Source organism: Octopus sinensis, linkage group LG6, assembly GCF_006345805.1.
Source record: "Octopus sinensis linkage group LG6, ASM634580v1, whole genome shotgun sequence".
NCBI classification, from domain to species: Eukaryota; Metazoa; Mollusca; class Cephalopoda; order Octopoda; family Octopodidae; genus Octopus; species Octopus sinensis.
Genome location: NC_043002.1, coordinates 118,995,989 through 119,013,664, shown reverse-complemented (window position 1 = coordinate 119,013,664; position 17,676 = coordinate 118,995,989). Strand labels below are relative to the sequence as shown.

Genomic DNA, 17,676 nt, shown 5'->3' with positions numbered 1-17,676 from the left:
CGACGATGAGGGTTCCGGTTGATCCGAATCAACGGAACAGCCTGCTCATGAAATTAACGTGTAAGTGGCTGAGCACTCCACAGACACGTGTACCCTTAACGTAGTTCTCGGGGATATTCAGCGTGACACAGAGAGTGACAAGGCCGGCCCCTTGAAATACAGGTACAACAGAAACAGGAAGTAAGAGTGAGAGAAAGTTGTGGTGAAAGAGTACAGCAGGGATCACCACCATCCCCTGCCGGAGCCTTGTGGAACTTTTAGGTGTTTTCGCTCAATAAACACTCACAACGCCCAGTCTGGGAATCGAAACCGCGATCCTACGACCGCAAATCCGCTGCCCTAACCACTGGGCCATTGCGCCTCCAAGATTTGGGTGTAGAAGGTGGAAGAGAGATGAAACTTAGTACAAATTGCATCTGTGTTGAAGGTAACAGGAAGTGGGTGACAGCAACTGGGTTGTTGATATATGGTAAAAGGAATATGGGAGACATTATTGAACCTAAGGGTACACCAGAGTTGACAGAAATCAAAGAAAGCTCTGTTGGGACATGCTGTGACTTACATTCTGAGAACTGAGAGATGGATGTAGAAAATAAACAAGCAACTTAGCTAGAAGGTTCTCTTCTCAGAAACAATTGAAAGCTTTGCTAATATGAAGTGCAAAACAACATTGCTTTCATCAAAGTTCTCAAAGGGAAGAAGTAACACAGGAGAGAAAGTTTTCACTATTGATGTCATATAGGCACAGGAGTGGCTGTGTGGTAAGTAGCTTGTTTACCAACCACATGGTTCTGGGTTCAGTCCCACTGCATGGCACCTCGGGCAAGTGTCTTCTGCTATAGCCTCGGGCCAACGAAAGCATTGTGAGTGGATTTGGTAGACGGAAACTGAAAAGAAGCCCGTCGTATATATGTATATATATATCTATGCATGTGTGTGTTTGTGTGTCTGTGTTTGTCCCCCTAGCATTGCTTGACAACCGATGCTGGTGTGTTTACATCCCCGTCACTTAGCGGTTCGGCAAAAAGAGACCGATAGAATAAGTACTGGGCTTACAAAAGAATAAGTCCCGGGGTCGAGTTGCTCGATTAAAGGCGGTGCTCCAGCATGGCCACAGTCAAATGACTGGAACAAGTAAAAGAGAAAAGAGTAAAGAGTATATTGGGAATCACTGAAGAGGAAGAGAAACTCATGATAAAAGAGAAAGACTATTGACAAAGAAGCTCACTTTGCAACCATGAGGTTTTGGGTTCAGGTCAACTGAGCAAGTGTCTTCTACAATTGCCCCAGAATAACCAATGTGTTGCGAGTGAATATAATAGACAGAAACTGTAAGGAAGCCTGTCATGTGTGTGTGTGTGTGTGTGCATGTATACCTGTGTGTGTTCCCCACCACTGCCTCTTGACAAATATGTTGGTTTGTTTATGCTTCTGCAACTTAGCAGTCTAGTTCAAGAGACCAATAGAATAAGTACCAGACTTGTACTGGGGTTGATTTGTTTGACTAACTCTTTCAAGGCAGTCCCCCAGGATGATTGCGGACCCCTGCCTACACTTATGCCTCACATGTGCCCATTTATTCATCATCATCATTATCATCATAATTTTAACATTCATTTTTCCATGCTTGTAGAGGTTGGACAGAGTTTATTGAAGTAGGTTTTCTATGGCTAGATGCCCTTCCTGTTGCCAACCCTTACCTGTTTCCAAACAAGATTATATTTCTCCATGGCCAGACATGTTCTTGCAGAATGTTGGAAATGAATGACACTGCTTGTATGACAGTGACTATCATTTACATCTATCATACGATGTCAAGACAAGGAAATGCAAAAATACACACACTCACACATATAAACATATACACATATATACAGCAAGCTTCTTTCAGTTTCTGTCAACCAAATCGGCTCACAATGCTTTGGTTGGCTTCATATTATAGTAGAAGACATTTACTAAAGATGCAATGCAGTGGGACTGAACCCAGAACCATGGGGCTAGGAGAAAGCTTCTTACCACACAGCCATACCTGCACCTACATTTCATTATGCATGCATAATAAAACACAAAATATGAGAAACTTAGTGATGGTTGGTGTTGGTAATGATTATACAATCATCATCATCATCATCGTTCGACCATGGTCGAGACAATGAAATTTCCCATGCTACGCCAGACTTCACGGTCCATCATGGCATTACGGAGGTCCTGTTGCTGGATGCCTGTATCCCTGGAGATTACATCAGGGTAGGAGAGTGTGCGCCCTCTGGTATTGCGAGTAGATGGCTTCCAGAGGAGAAGAGTAGAAATTACCTCTTTTTCAGCTCTACAACAATGTCCAGCAAACTGGACTCTCTTACCTTTCACAAGAGATGACACAGGTGGTAGTTTCCCATATATTTGCATTTTGGTTGGATGGCGCTTCCAATGAACTTCATGACTTTGTATGAATTTCTATACTGTTTTAGAGAGAAGTGGAAAATGACATTTAGGCATTGCTCCTTTGTCTGAGAAAAAAGAAATTCAAATGAAAAATAAGTAGCTATTTGGTAAAGCTGTTAGCATGCTATTTATTCAGGTTCTCAAAATTTTGAGTTCAAATTTTTCCAGATTTAACTTTGCCTTTTATCCTCTTAGAATGGATAAAATAAAGTTCCTTTCAAGGGTAACGAGTGGATTGTCAGGATTATGAGAACACATGACAAGATGCGTTGCAGCATTCATTCCAGCTCTTTGCATGCTGTTCTTTTTGGGTCATCATCATCATCGTTTAACGTCCGTTTTCCGCGCTAGCATGGGTTGGAGATAGATTTAATCCATCACCCTCATTTAACATCATCACTTGGTACTTGGGTACCTTTCACAAAGTTCACTCTGTTGCAAGTATTCAGGTTGGGTCTTCCATTTGAAGATAACTTCCTCGGTTTCCTTTCACCAGTCTCAGAGGCTTCTGGCTTCATGATCTTGCTTGATGAGACTGGAGTCATTCTAAGTTAGTGGTTCCAGAGGTGTCATCATGTGTAGAGACAATCAGGTTCACCATCGTTGGTGGTCCTATGCCAGCTCCTCTGCATCCTCCAAAGTGATGTTGAGCCTCCAGAAACCCTCCCCAATAACGTCTAGCCTTCTGGTGCAGAGTCTGCCATGAGGCCTCTTCCAGCCAGCAGTTTCTGCATCAAATGAGAGTAAATCTCTGGTAGGATGATCAAGCGGGAGACAGCGGACATGTCTTTACCAGTGCATGTGATAGATTGCTATGAGATGGGAGATTGTGGATTGATGCATGCATGCAGTTCTTTGTTAGAAATATGATGGCACCATCTGATGTTCTTGATAGTTCTCAGAGCTCTGCTATCGAAGCCATCGATTCTCTTTGCCAGGGTCTTTGAGAGGGGATCCAGCCTCTGTGGCCCAAAATAAAAATATGTAGGGACATAACTGCTTCCCTTCCTTCTCTGACTCAGCAGTAAAACAAAGTGTAGGACACACAAGTCAAACTCATAGTAGTTGCTCCAGCATGGGCTTCCAGAGCTTGCAATACAAACTGTGGATGTTGCCAAAACTAAAATTGAGAAAAAAATTTCATAACCTTCACAACAGTAGTAAAGTTACTTTTCAATTTCTCATTACTACTAAGAAAAAATACAATTACGGCATTTTGTTAATTAATTTATTAGGATAATCACTTGGTAATTTTCATGTGTGTGAGTGGGATGGTGAAAGTGACAGAGACAGTGTGTGTGTGTGTGTGTGTGCTTATGTGAAATAGCACTTCAATTTTGGAAGTATGACACAAAGGCGGTGCCCCAGCATGGCCACAGCTCGTGAGCTGAAACTAGAATCAATCAATCAATCAATCAATGCATATGTTGTTCACATAATCAAAACAGGAATACTGATGAATTTATCAGACATAAATATTAGGGAAGGATGTTTCTCATTAAACAACATTGCTTCTTAAAAATTGTTAGTTAGAATTCTAGCTCCTTGGGGCATCAGAAAGTCCAAGAAAGTGATTCTTTGCACCCATTGAATATTTGCTGGCTGAAAGTAATAAAAAGAATCCACATCATCATCATCATCATCATCATCGTTTAGCGTCCGTTTTCCATGCTAGCATGGGTTGGACGGTTCAACTGGGGTCTGGGAAGCCAGGAGGCTGCACCAGGCCCAGTCTGATCTGGCAATGTTTCTACGGCTGGATGCCCTTCCTAACGCCAACCACTCCGTGAGTGTAGTGGGTGCTTTTTATGTGCCACCGACACAGGTGCCAGACGAGTCTGGCAAACGGCCACGGACGGATGGTGCTTTTTTACGTGCCACCGGCACGAGGCCAGTCGGGGCACTGCTGGCAACGGCCACGAACGGATGGTGCTTTTTACGTGAACAGCTATGTGAACCAACATAGATTCCGTTACATGTTCAATCCTAAGGGTACCACTAAAGTCACTAGCTTAGCGAGAGTGTATACCGCTCAGGGCAACCTTTCCCTTTGCCACCCCCAGATCCGACAAAAGACACATATTGCCTACGGTAGACCCAAAAGTGCTACCTGGGATGGACCGCCCCCTACTATCCCCCCACCTAGCTATGCTAGTGACTGAAGTAAATAGTCATGTGTTTGTACATGTGTTTGTGTGAAAATTGTTGAGAGTGTGTAGCATTTCCATTTAGCTATAAGTTCCAGGAATTTGTCTTCACCTTCAGCTTTTTAACTAGCGAGATATAACTATCTAAATAGCTAGTCCCATTGTCAGTCAGTTTATATGCCTTTCAATCTTTTCCAGTTTATTTGTGTTTCCATTTATGTACTTCTGCACAGAACATTTTAGAAAAGTTTCATAAAAAACAATTGTAACAAATATCATAATTATCACCAAAAAATAATCAACTTACAGACAGATACAGGTTTCGGTTCTTCATACCAATATTTCCTCTTCAGCAGGTCTACTTTACTCAGTTTAGCTGAATGAGTATGCTCTGAGCAGCCAATAGGCTGAGTGTGGGATAACTGAAGTTTCTTAGGATCCTTGATATGTGACAGAGAAGGAGCTGAACAACAGAACAAAGGCACTAAATATTCTCAGTTGTATTATAAGTGGAGGATTGGATCTGGCAACAACAAATTAGTTTTAACAATTTCAATGTAAATTTTTCTTCCCAATCTTTGAATTTTTCCATTGGAAATTTCAAATTGATAGAAGTGATATTTTATGAAACCAAAACTGTAGCTGTAGCAAAACTGTAGTTAAAATAAAGTTCAAATTAAAGTTCAAATAAAAATTGGAATTTAATAAAAACGCCATATCTATCCAGTGTTTTCCCCTAGTGGATTCATTGACTTGTGTTTCTGACGCTTTAGTATTCCGCAATGGGAAATCATCATAATCATCATCATCATCATCATCATTTAGCGTCCGCTTTCCATGCTAGCATGGGTTGGACGGTTCAACTGGGGTCTGGGAAGCCAGAAGGCTGCACCAGGCCCAGTCTGATCTGGCAATGTTTCTACAGCTGGATGCCCTTCCTATCGCCAACCACTCCATGAGTGTAGTGGGTGCTTTTTACGTGCCACCGGCACAGCTGCCAGACGAGTCTGGCAAACGGCCACGATCGGATGGTGCTTTTCATGTGCCACTGGCACGGGTGCCAGGCGAGGCTGGCAACGGCCACGAACGGATGGTGCTTTTTACATCCCACTGGCACGGGGGCCAGGCGAGGCTGGTAACGGCCATGGTGCTTTTTATGTGCCACCAGCATGATTCTCTTACGTGCCACCGGCACTGGTAACTCAGCTGCAATTTCCATTGATCGATTTCGATTCTGATTCTGATTCTGAAATACCAAAAAGAATATTAACGCTGGACAGATTAAAGCTGTATCTTTAACTAAAAACTCAATCACTAATGTTGACTCATTTTCAGTTTAAGCTGCAGTTTTTATACCTTTTATCATAAGAGGGAATTCTGTCTCCTCGATAACTGCAGTGAATTTGCCTTAAGAATTTATATGTCACAAACATATTTTAACTGACCTAAAGTTTGTTCTTCTAGTTTATATTTTTGCAACATTATTATCTTAAGGTGTTCATCTGTCTTCATATTGATTTTAGTTGAATTATATTTATTCAATTCCAATTTATATATCAACTTTAGATTCCCAACATGTGTGTGTGTGTGTGTGTGTGTGTGTAGTTATTTTTACAAATAACTCTATTTGTTAATACAAAGAAAGTATTATTCCAAAGAATACTTACAATTATTTCCAGAAGATCCCTTTAGCAACCAAGGACACATTGGTTTGTCATTCTACATAAGACATATTAGAAATCATATTAAATCTGTACCGCATAGTGCATTATATAAACCCTAACAGATCTCTGCTTTTTCTTTCTTTTTTTTTTGTAAGTAAATATCTAACTACTAATACATACATAGTACCTACATACATATACACAGACACACACACACACATACACACACACACACACACAGATTGCTTGGGATTCGGATACTACAATGTTTTTGATACTTTAGTAAATTTCCTGAATTACCGTTAATGCCAAATTGTAACAAAATTGGTTGCCAAGTACTGCTGAAACCAAGTGGCAACAGTTTAATATGAAGTTCTGAGAAGGGCTTTAATGCATTCTCCGATGGTGTAACAATGAAGGGTGAAGTAGCCCTGAAAAGGGGCTGTAATGTGTTCTCAGGTGGTGTAACAATCGTATGTAAAGTGGCTCTGAAAAGGGCCATTTTTTTTTTTCGTCTACACTGAAAGCAACGGAACTGTTGCTGTGAAATGTGAAACTCTGTGAAAACAGATGACAAACCCAGTTTGGACAAAGGAAAAGAAACGTGGTTGAGGAAAGTTAGTAACTTTGAAAGCATCACTACAGTAGCACTCACTTCATATCAGGTCTGCAAGGTTGCACTGGTGTAGTGGAAGCACTGGGGTTCACAAATTTGAAAGCAGTTGGTGTATGAAGTGCCCACAACACCTCTCTATAGACCACATTTTTTTTGTTTTGCCATTAGGACAAGCACAAACAAATTTTGTTTGCTTCCAACTCTAGAGCATCCAACATAACTGGCCATGAGAAAAACATGGTTCGCCTTCCTCCTTTTGGCAGCTGAAGCAGACTCTGTTTTATGGCCAAGACGCATTCTTTTCTTAGATGGCATGGTGGTAGTATTGGACTATGTTTAAATTGTGAGTTTTAAAAAATGAGCAAAAGGGGACACTGAAAAGCAAACTTGGCAGATCATCGTTCGTTTAACGTCCGCTTTCCATGCATGCATGGGTTGGACGGTTCAACTGGGGTCTGGGAAGCCAGAAGGCTGCACCAGGCCAGTCAGATCTGGCAGTGTTTCTACAGCTGGATGCCCTTCCTAACACCAATCACTCTGTGAGTGTAGTGGGTGCTTTTTATGTGCCACTGACACAGGTGCCAGATGAGGCTGACGAACGGCCATGCTCGGATGGTGTTTTTAATGTGCCACCGACACAGGTGCCAGACGAGGCTGGCGAACGGCCACGCTTGGATGGCGTTTTTTTATGTGCCACCGACGCAGGTGCCAGACGAGGCTGGCGATGAACCAACTAAACGTATTATTCAAAAAAGGTGAAAGCAGAGACAGGCAGTTGGCCATGGAAATGCAAAGAGACTGAATACAATATTTTTTAATAGCGCATAAGCTAAAAACTGGTAGACGGCAACAGTATAAAGGAGCTAGCTTAATTGAGTATGGGGACAATGAAAAATTTCAACAGGAAGTATGATGTTAAAGCAATAATGTACATCAAATGGAGCACGGATCAGATATGCTTGAACATGCATCAGTAATCATAATTTGACACTGGCATGATGAGGTGAATAGTGTTCCACCAATGAAATTCAGTCAAAGAATTAATCAGATGGGCTCGTGGCTGTGTGGTAAGTAGCTTGTTTACCAACCACATGGTTCCGGGTTCAGACCCACTGCGTGGCATCTTGGGCAAGTGTCTTCTACTATAGCCTCGGGCCGACCAAAGCCTTGTGAGTGGATTTGGTAGACGGAAACCGAAAGAAGCCCGTCGTATATATGTATATATATATATGAGTGTGTGTGTGTGTCTGTGTTTGTCCCCCTAGCATTGCTTGACAACCGATGCTGGTGTGTTTATGTCCCCGTTACTTAGCGGTTCAGCAAAAGAGACCGATAGAATAAGTACTGGGCTTACAAAAGAATAAGTCCCGGGATCGAGTTGCTCAATTAAAGGCGGTGCTCCAGCATGGCCGCAGTCAAATGACTGAAACAAGTAAAAGAGAGTAAAAGAGAATAAGTCAAAGGTCATGTTCACAGTTCACCCCTTATTGGCAGAGCATTAACAAAGATATGGTACAAAGAGCTATAAACCTCTACACTTTGGTCTGCATGTCAGTACTCTATAAATAAATAATTGCTTTAAATACAATGAAATTTTTGTTGTTGAGTAGTTTCATCAACTCTTCATGAGCGGTTCTGTGGCATGAAAATAACCAAAATCTGTCTTGACTTAGGCAAAATAGCCTTGCCATTATGTTAGTGACCAGCTTGAATCTTGCAAAGGAAAAAACATAAATGCCAAAGAAAACATACATATACACATCCATAAAAACATATATATATACACATCCAGAAAAAGGCGTCAAGCTGGCAGAAACGTTAGCAAGCCGGGCGAAATGTGTAGCTGTATTTCGACTGCTGTTACGTTCTGAGTTCAAATTCCGCCGAGGTCGACTTTGCCTTTCATCCTTTCGGGGTCGATAAATTAAGTACCAGTTACGCACTGGGGTCGATGTAATCGACTTAATCCGTTTGTCTGTCCTTGTTTGTCCCCTCTGTGTTTAGCCCCTTGTGGGTAGTGAAGAAATATATATATACACATCCATCCATACACACACACACACACACACACACATATACAAACATACATACAGGTGGTTGTTGTCGTTAATCAACAAGACGGGTAAGGGTAATTAGGTGATGGTCTAGGGCTGAGGGGCGGGAGACCCCAAACCATGGAAAAAAAAACTTTGGTCATCTTGTTGTAGTCGAGGGCTCTTCGTTGACGCCCGACGCCACTGGGAGATGGCCCTCAAAGTCGCTGGAAATGGGGATCTCCGGGTCCAAATTCTTGAACGTCACATACAGGTGGTGAATCGGGTGGCAGGTTATCTTCAAGAAGTGCATTCTCTTCCACTATCTGAAGAAGGGTATTATTCCAGAGAACAAACAGAGCTTTACTCAATCAAAACATAAAACAGAATGCGGAGCCAGTCAGAGCAAGACTGGCATTTTCTATGGTTTTAAACATTATCAAAAGCTCTGCACTAAATGCTTTATTGTTATAGTTCTATACTATCTTCAGCTTAAAATACTTCTGAGATCCAAATCACTTTCATTTAAATACTTGTGAGCTATCAATTCTAATTCAGTAATTCTGTACTTGTTCTCTTACCACATAAATATATGACCTTCAGTTTTATAAACCACTTGGTCTTTAACCCTTTCGTTACTGTATTTATTTTGAGATGCTCTGTGTTTCTTTTAATTACTTTAAATATAACAAAGAATTTAGTAAAATAACTTAGTTATCATTAAGCTAGTGTTAGGAACATAAATTGTAACTAAAGTTTGGTGGAAGATTTTAATTCAAAACTTATGAAAACAAGACATTTGTACTACAGAGCCAGAGCCGGTTTCAGCCGTGTTGGTGTTGAAAGGGTTAAGAATTGTTTGTTACCATATTTCTGTTGAGATTTTCTGTGTTTCTTTCAATTAATTTAAATATAACAAAGAATTTAGGAAAATAACTTAGTAATCACTAAATTAGTGTTAGGGACATAAATTGTGACTAAGGTTTGGTGGAAGATTTTAATTCAAAACTTATGAAAACGAGACATTTGTACTCAGGGCCAGAGCCAGTTTCAGCCGGGTTGGTAACGAAAGGGTTAATATTCATTCAATACTTAGAATATCTGTGAAATCCAATACACTTTAAATTTATCAAATTAAGATAATGAAATTGAATGGCAATGCTAAGCAGGCAGACTTACTTCAGTCTCGTTAGATGCTTATTAATAATTTTGCCATTCTGCTTCTCTATTTGAATGCATCAAACTTATTATACAATAACTGAGCTTTATTATTTTTCTAATAAGATTCCAAGAATGAATCAGATTATTACTAATACTCTTACTCTTTCTACTCTTTTACTTGTTTCAGTCATTTGACTGCGGCCATGCTGGAGCACCGCCTTTTAGTCGAGCAAATCGACCCCGAGACTTATTCTTTTTGTAAGCCCAGTACTTATTCTATCGGTCTCTTTTTGCCGAACCGCTAAGTGACGGGGACGTAAACACACCAGCATTGGTTGTCAAGCAATGCTAGGGGAACAAACACAGACACACAAATACACACATACATATATATATATACATATATACGACAGGCTTCTTTCAGTTTCCGTCTACCAAATCCACTCACAAGGCATTGGTCGGCCCGGGGCTATAGTAGAAGACACTTGCCCAAGATGCCACGCAGTGGGACTGAACCCAGAACCATGTGGTTGGTTAGCAAGCTACTTACCACACAGCCACTCCTGCACCTATATATAATATTTTTCTCAATTTCCATGAACCAAATTCCATTTGCAAAGTATACATAAACCAGAGGCCTTAAGTCTACTGTAAGTGGTACTTATCCAAGGTACTGTGCTGTGGAACTGCACCTAGAGCCATACTATTGTCAAGTGGACTTCTTACCACACAACGATGCATTTACTCTTTTGCTGGTTCCATACATTAGGCTATGGCTATACTTGAATACTGGCAATTTTTTTAAAAAAGACTATAACTTACCTTCATATGTGGCTTTAACCAATAATCAGTAATTAGACTGGTCTTGGTTGAATTTTTCAATTTTGTATTCTGTGAAGGTATACGATATGAAATCATTCTAAAGTAATGGTCATTTCTGAAAGTATGAATTAGGCATAATGATTTAGTGTTAACTAGCAGTATCGCCCGGCGTTGCTCGGGTTTGTAAGGGAAATAACTATACAAGCATTTTTAGAGAGTTATAGCCAAAAAATAGCAAAAAAATGCATTAAAAATGGAAAAAAAATTATGGTAAATTTTTTTTTAAATCGTTGACTCATCGTAGACATTTTTAGAGAGTTACTTCCCTTATATAATAGCGAAAAAAATGCATTAAAATGGAAAAAAATGATGGTAAATTTTTTTTTAAATCGTAGACTCATCGTAGATGCGTGCTAATAGCTAGAAGGGCTTGATATGAATCACGACTATAAGATACCCGGTTTGGGTTAAACTGCACCGCAAAATGTGGGAGTAGTTAGGAATCTAAATCGTAGGAGACAGACAGCACACAACCTCTCTTTTATATATAAAGATTTCTAACACCATTTTCTCATAACTGCTTCTGTTTCCTTTTGATTCTCCAAGGATTTACAATGAAGCCAGGTCATGTACTCAGGTATATTAGATGAGTGATGGCACTCTCTAAAGATAGATTTTTTTTTTTATCAATTTCAGCCATTAGATTGTGGCCATGCTGGGGCACTGCTTTGAATTGTTAGTTGAATCAGTCAACTGCAGTACTTATTTTTTTTTAAGCCTGGTACTTATTCTATTGGTCTCTTTTGCCGAACCACTATGTTATGAGGATGTAAAACAAGCTCAAGAACTTTAGGACCGGTTGTCATGTGGTAGTGGAGGACAAACACAGACAGAAACACACACACACACACACACACACACACACACACACACACACACACACACACATACATACATACATACATACATGCATACATACATATTAATATTTCACTTAGGCATAGTGTGACTAATAACCTGGTGTAGAACTCAATATATGGGTATAGAATGGTAATAAGAACAAATAGATGACACCGAAAATGATGGGCTTCTTTTAGTCTACCAAATCTACAAACAAGGCTTTGGTTGACCTGAGACTATAGTAGAAGACACTTGTCCAATTGCCACCCTGTGGGACTGAAACCTGAACCATGTGGTTGGGAAGCAAGCTTCTTACCACACAGCCATGCCTGCACCTAAAATCAATGTGTCTAGGTTTCACCAAGATTTAGGTACATTACTTTTGGCACAGGTAATTCTGTTCTTGCAGTATCATGTTGTAAGCTGGTCATAATTTGTATTCACATCTCACATTACACACCAAGAAACAAAGATTAAGACAGACACTCATCTATTCCCAACTTCTGCATTGACCAACTGATAAGGGAGCGGGGGACTCTGTTAAAAGCTTTCTCCATGTCAATGAAAGCCAAGTACAAAGGTTTATTGTTGGCTAAGTGCTTCTTGTGCAGCTGCCTTAGCAGGAATGTAGCATCAGTAGTGCTTCTCCCTGGCACAAAACCAAACTGCATCTCATCTAGACTAACTCTCTTCCTCATTAGTTAAGCTATGACCCTCTCAGTAACTTTCCTCACCTGGTCCAACAATTTGATACCTCTGTAATTATTTCTGTCTAAAGTATCACCTTTATCTTTGTAACAGTTAACTATGGTGCTGCCACACCAGCATTTGGATATGACTTTCCTGTGGACAACCTTGTTAACTATATGGGTGACTAGACCATATCCCCCTCCAACAGATATTTTTAGCATCTCAGTGGTGATCCCTGATGGGCCAGGGGCTTTTCCCATCATCATATTCTTCATGGCTTTATCTACTAAACAACTATCTATTTGGATAGGTGGTCCCTCTGTTGGGTCCACATTAGACAGAGTCTCCTTCGATGTATTCTCTACATTTAGCAGCCTTTCATAGTGGCATTTCCAAGCCTCTTTCTTTGTAGAGTCACTAACTCCAAATGAACTGCCATCCATGCAAACATACTTGTCTCCGACAGCATCACAATTTTCCTTGACACACTGTCTTGCAGACTAAAACACTTCAAGACACTGGTCCTCACACTGCAGAATATTGACAAATTTCTTCCTTTCTTCTTCACCCCTGGCCAAGTACACCTGCCTCCTAGTTCCCTTCTATCTACTGCCACCCTGTTTCTTTGCTATAATCGTCCTACCAACTATACTGTTCTACCACTACATCACCCTAGGTCTAGCTGGGACCTTGCACCAGCCACAAATTTGGTCTGTGGCTCTCAGCAAGTCGTCTCACAGGAACTTCCAGTTGTCCTCTATGCTACATGTCTGTAACTCCACCTCATCATCATCATCATCATCATCATCGTTTAACGTCCGTTTTCCATGCTAGCACAGGTTGGACAGTTCGACCGGGGTCTGGGAAGCCAGGGGCTGCACCAGGCTCCAGTCTGATCTGGCAGAGTTTCTACAGCTGGATGCCCTTCCTAACTCCTTCTCATTAAATGCTTCAGTTAGGACATCAATAAATCTTTGACTATTCAAAGGATCCTTAAGCTTCCAGATCATTCTTTTCCAGACTGGCCTACTTTTTGGAATCCTTCTAGCCTGTAGTCTGAAGTTGCTAATGACTAACCTAAACAGAGAAGTACATTCTTCACCAGGAAATGTCTGCATTTATGAGCAACCATGAATCTTGCTTTCTGGAAAGAAGGTAGTCAATCTGGCTAATGTGGTCACCAGATTTATAGGTTATCAGATGACTGGCTGGTTTCCTGAAGTTGATGTAGCAGATCATTCAGTTATTCACATCACAGAACTCCAGTAGCCTTTTTACCTCCTCATTTCAGGAACCAATTCCTTGGCTCCCATGCACACTGTAAAAAAGACATCTGGATGCTGCCCCATATGTCCATTAAGATCACCAGTCACAAAGATAAAGTCACTGTCATTCGTCTTTGAGATAGCTAGCAAAAGAATATCATAAAAATAATCCTTTTGATCATTTGGCAGACCCAGCTGGGAAACATAGGCAGAGATAATTGTTGCTGATACTCTACAAAACTAGTCAAAGCTTAAGTATGCTATTGCACACTATGACTGACTCTATCATCTTATCAACCCATTTCTCTGCTAGTAGTATGCTCACTCCACATTCCCCATCACTGTTGTCTTCTCAGAAGATTTTATACTTATGTTTTTTTTTGTATTGTGAGGAATCTGGCTGAAGCTCCTCTCCACCTTATTTCTTGAATGCAACACACATTGACACACTCCCATTCAAGCATCTCAATATCTCACCAGATCTATCTTTCAATGTGCCTATATCGACAGTACCAACTCTGAGGAAGTGTTAGGGAGGCAGGAGGTAACATGGGGAGAGGGAACAACAGCTTTCAGCATCTGAAAACAATATTCTAATGAGTGTTTGCCATTAGACATGTCATAACAGTTGTCCTTGTATTTAATCTACCATCATTCATTCGTGTTATACCTGCTGCCTCCACTGGAAGTGGCTGCTACACAAGCATTAGTTCAAGCAATATTAATGTAAATACAAGTTAATAAATAGATAAATAGATAAAAATAAGAATAGTTAATTTCCTATGAATAGAAAAATAGTTAATTGGTTAATTAATTACTGCCACCTCCTTTGAAAGAGAATGTTATACAAGCATTAATACAAGCAATGTTAATACAAATACAAGTAACTAAATAGATAAATAAATAAAAATAAGATACTTAATTCATTATAAATAGATAAAATAGTTAACTGGTTAATTAATTAACTAAATAATAATAAATACTGCACAGTCATGTTTTATTTTGTTTGGTACAAAGTAACGTGCTAATGTTTGTATTGCAGTAATTTAAATGACACTACTGAGGGAGCAGGGCAAAGGCCAGAAGAAGGATTGCCAAGAGATGTTCTGGTACAGAAGAGAGGTATCTAGTATAGGTGGTAGGGATAGGAAAGGGAGGTTGCATTGCAGTTAAGGAGACAATGGAATAACTGCACCTTTCAGAGCCAGGGCAGTAACAGAGAAGGAGAGAGAGAGAGAGAGAGAGAGAGAGAGAGAGAGAGAGGCAATTTAGATAAATTTTATACAGTGACAAAAATGGAGGAAAGAAGGCAATTAGATGCAAAGCTACAAATACATTAAATTAAGTTAAAATGGTTTAGTGTTACAAATGTAGTTGGTCCTTTTGAACTAGGTTTTTACCAGCACTGTTTTGATAGTAGTAAGAAGAACCTTATTAACCCTTTTGTTACTGTATTTATTTTGAGATGCTCTGTGTTTCTTTCAATTACTTTAAATATTACAAAGAATTTAGTAAAATAACTTAGTTATCATTAAGCTAGTGTTAGGAACATAAATTATCATTAAGGTTTGGTGGAAGATTTTAATTCAAAACTTATGAAAACAAGACATTTGTACTGAGACCCAGGGCTGGTTTCAGCCGGGTTGGTAACGAAAGGGTTAAGGGTCATATACGAGCAGTTATACAGTTAGGTATATCATATATCTCCATTACTGACCCCATTGATTTGAGAGTTTACACGTGGATTTGATAATGGGCAATCGGTGAAGGAACATCGATGTAAGAAGCACCATTGACTCAGTTGAGCTCTTCCACGATCTTTTTGCAACCTGCCACGCAACAGTCCCATGACCTTGTCACATCCATGGCAGGGTGGCTGAACAGATGTTATATCTTACCAAAGGGTAGCCAGTAACAATGCAAGGTATGGTTGTCACTTTGAGAGGTATTTTCAAAATATCCCCATACCTCAGCTTTCGTTTTATTTACCTGTAATCATGTTCAGTGCTCTGTTTTTATATCTTACATATAACCTATTACCTGTATCAAAAAATTAATGCAAATGGTGCACATGTACTGTAACCTTTTAATCAAAACGTAAGCATCATAGATAAAGACTGATATATTACCTTTCTGAAGGCATCATGTATATAAAACTATTAAAATTTTGTGTACTTTCTGAGCAAGCATAAGCTATATTATGAAATGTAAATGGATATTATTTTTGGACTTGGGTCTTATCCCAAGGATGCAATTATAAACATATTCTGAAATCCCAAAAAATCCAAAATCTGCCACACTTTCAGTCCCAAGAATTTCAAATAAGAGATTTTCAACTTGTACTGATGCATATTTTATTAACTGGAGAGCAACAGTTCCTGATCTCTCTACTACTAAAGGTCCCCTTTTATTTAAATGAATTTTCCATGGTAGCCACAGGTTTTGAAAGGTCTGTCTGCTCAACAAGTTTTGAACATAACCCCAATTCTACTTTATGGCTCTTAGAGCACCACAAGCCTCAGGACTCTACAGACCCCAGACTGGAAACTGTTGCTCTAAAGGGACAACAAATCAAAATTGATGCTAGTGGTTTATTAACTTTGAACTAAAAGAGATGAAGTTAAGCATAGTCCAGTAATATAAAACCTAGACCATCTAAAAACAAAAAAAAAAGGTACAGAAAAGGAAAATAATAGGGATGGAAAATACTTACGTAGCCATTCTTATATTTCTGTTTATAGTTGATAGCACACTGTATCAGGAAAATATAAACTGATCTGCTGCAAATCTTGAAAACTTATATAAGTGTGTGTGTGTGTGTTTCTGATTGAGAGGATGAGGGTATATATTTGTATCATACATTTTAGTAATTCGCACACATGGTTGTAGCTATATAATTGTCAGTGCATACATACATGTATTCATATATACATGTATACATTCATGCAAGTAAATATAAATACAAAATACAGACATAATTCTTACTCATGCTTGTTCATATACACTCACAACGTCAAGTATATATATATATATATATATATATATATATATATATATATACAGTAGGCACATATAAGTACAGAATAGTTGGAAAGATAATACTGACAACTTATTAATACCCCCCACAAACTTCAATAATAAACACTTGAACTCATTGACATAAAGAGATAGTGCCTGCTTAAAATTAAATTTGGTAAACTCATTTGACCTTAGAAAATATACAGGGGAACATGAAAACTGAAATCAAAGCTGATATTTTATACAATAATAATGTTCATGTGACAGTGTAGAGAGACAAGGGATGGTAGCACTGTAAAAGTGACAAATGTCTCATTAAGTACTCAGTACTGAAGAGAATAAGAAAAACAACCCTTTCTTCAAAATGTTGGTCATTATATTTCAAGAATGATATTCGGAATATTTTGAGATGGTCACTTTTTTTAAACTTGCCAAATAAACACATGCACTTTACATTCATTCTTCACCTGTTTGTTATTGTTCTTATTTTATGTCCATTGTCTGGAAATCTTTTGTCCCCTGCATCCCATATGTCTCTCCTAGTTTGTTTAGTCCATTTTGTCTTCAGTGAAAAAAATTTTTAATTAATTGAAATTTTCCTCTTTCTCCTGCACCCCCCCCACCCCGTGCCGGTGGCATGTAAAAAGCACCATCCGTCCATGGCCGTTTGCCAGCTCTGTCTGGCACCTGTGCGGATGACACGTAAAAAGCACCCACTACACTCACGGGGTGGTTAGCGTTAGGAAGGGCATCTAGCCGTAGAAACACTGCCAGATCAGACTGGGCCTGATACAGCCTTCTGGCTTCACAGACCCCAGTTGAACCGTCCAACCCATGCTAGCATGGAAAGCGGACGCTAAATGATGATGATGATGTTGAAAATTAGGGAACAATTTTAGTGGCAACTGTTAGAATCTT

At 39.5% G+C, this 17,676-nt stretch overlaps 1 protein-coding gene across 2 annotated transcripts; it reads right to left on the bottom strand.

Annotated features, from left to right (window-relative positions):
- Nucleotides 1-3,685: 3,685 nt before the first annotated feature.
- LOC115212749 lies at nucleotides 3,686-16,728 on the bottom strand. 2 transcript variants are annotated; one of them, XM_029781408.2, is made up of 5 exons: nucleotides 16,454-16,728; nucleotides 10,886-11,000; nucleotides 6,257-6,308; nucleotides 4,897-5,073; nucleotides 3,686-4,044 (listed from the first exon to the last, which is right to left on the bottom strand). In XM_029781408.2, exons 1-5 carry the CDS (start codon nucleotides 16,459-16,461, stop codon nucleotides 3,980-3,982), a joined length of 417 nt encoding a protein of 138 aa, XP_029637268.1. In that variant the 5' UTR covers nucleotides 16,462-16,728; the 3' UTR covers nucleotides 3,686-3,979. The 2 variants fall into 2 exon arrangements, with proteins under 2 accessions (XP_029637268.1, XP_029637269.1); XM_029781409.2 differs by having other exon boundaries at nucleotides 4,897-5,052.
- Between the last annotated feature and the right edge of the window lie 948 nt (nucleotides 16,729-17,676).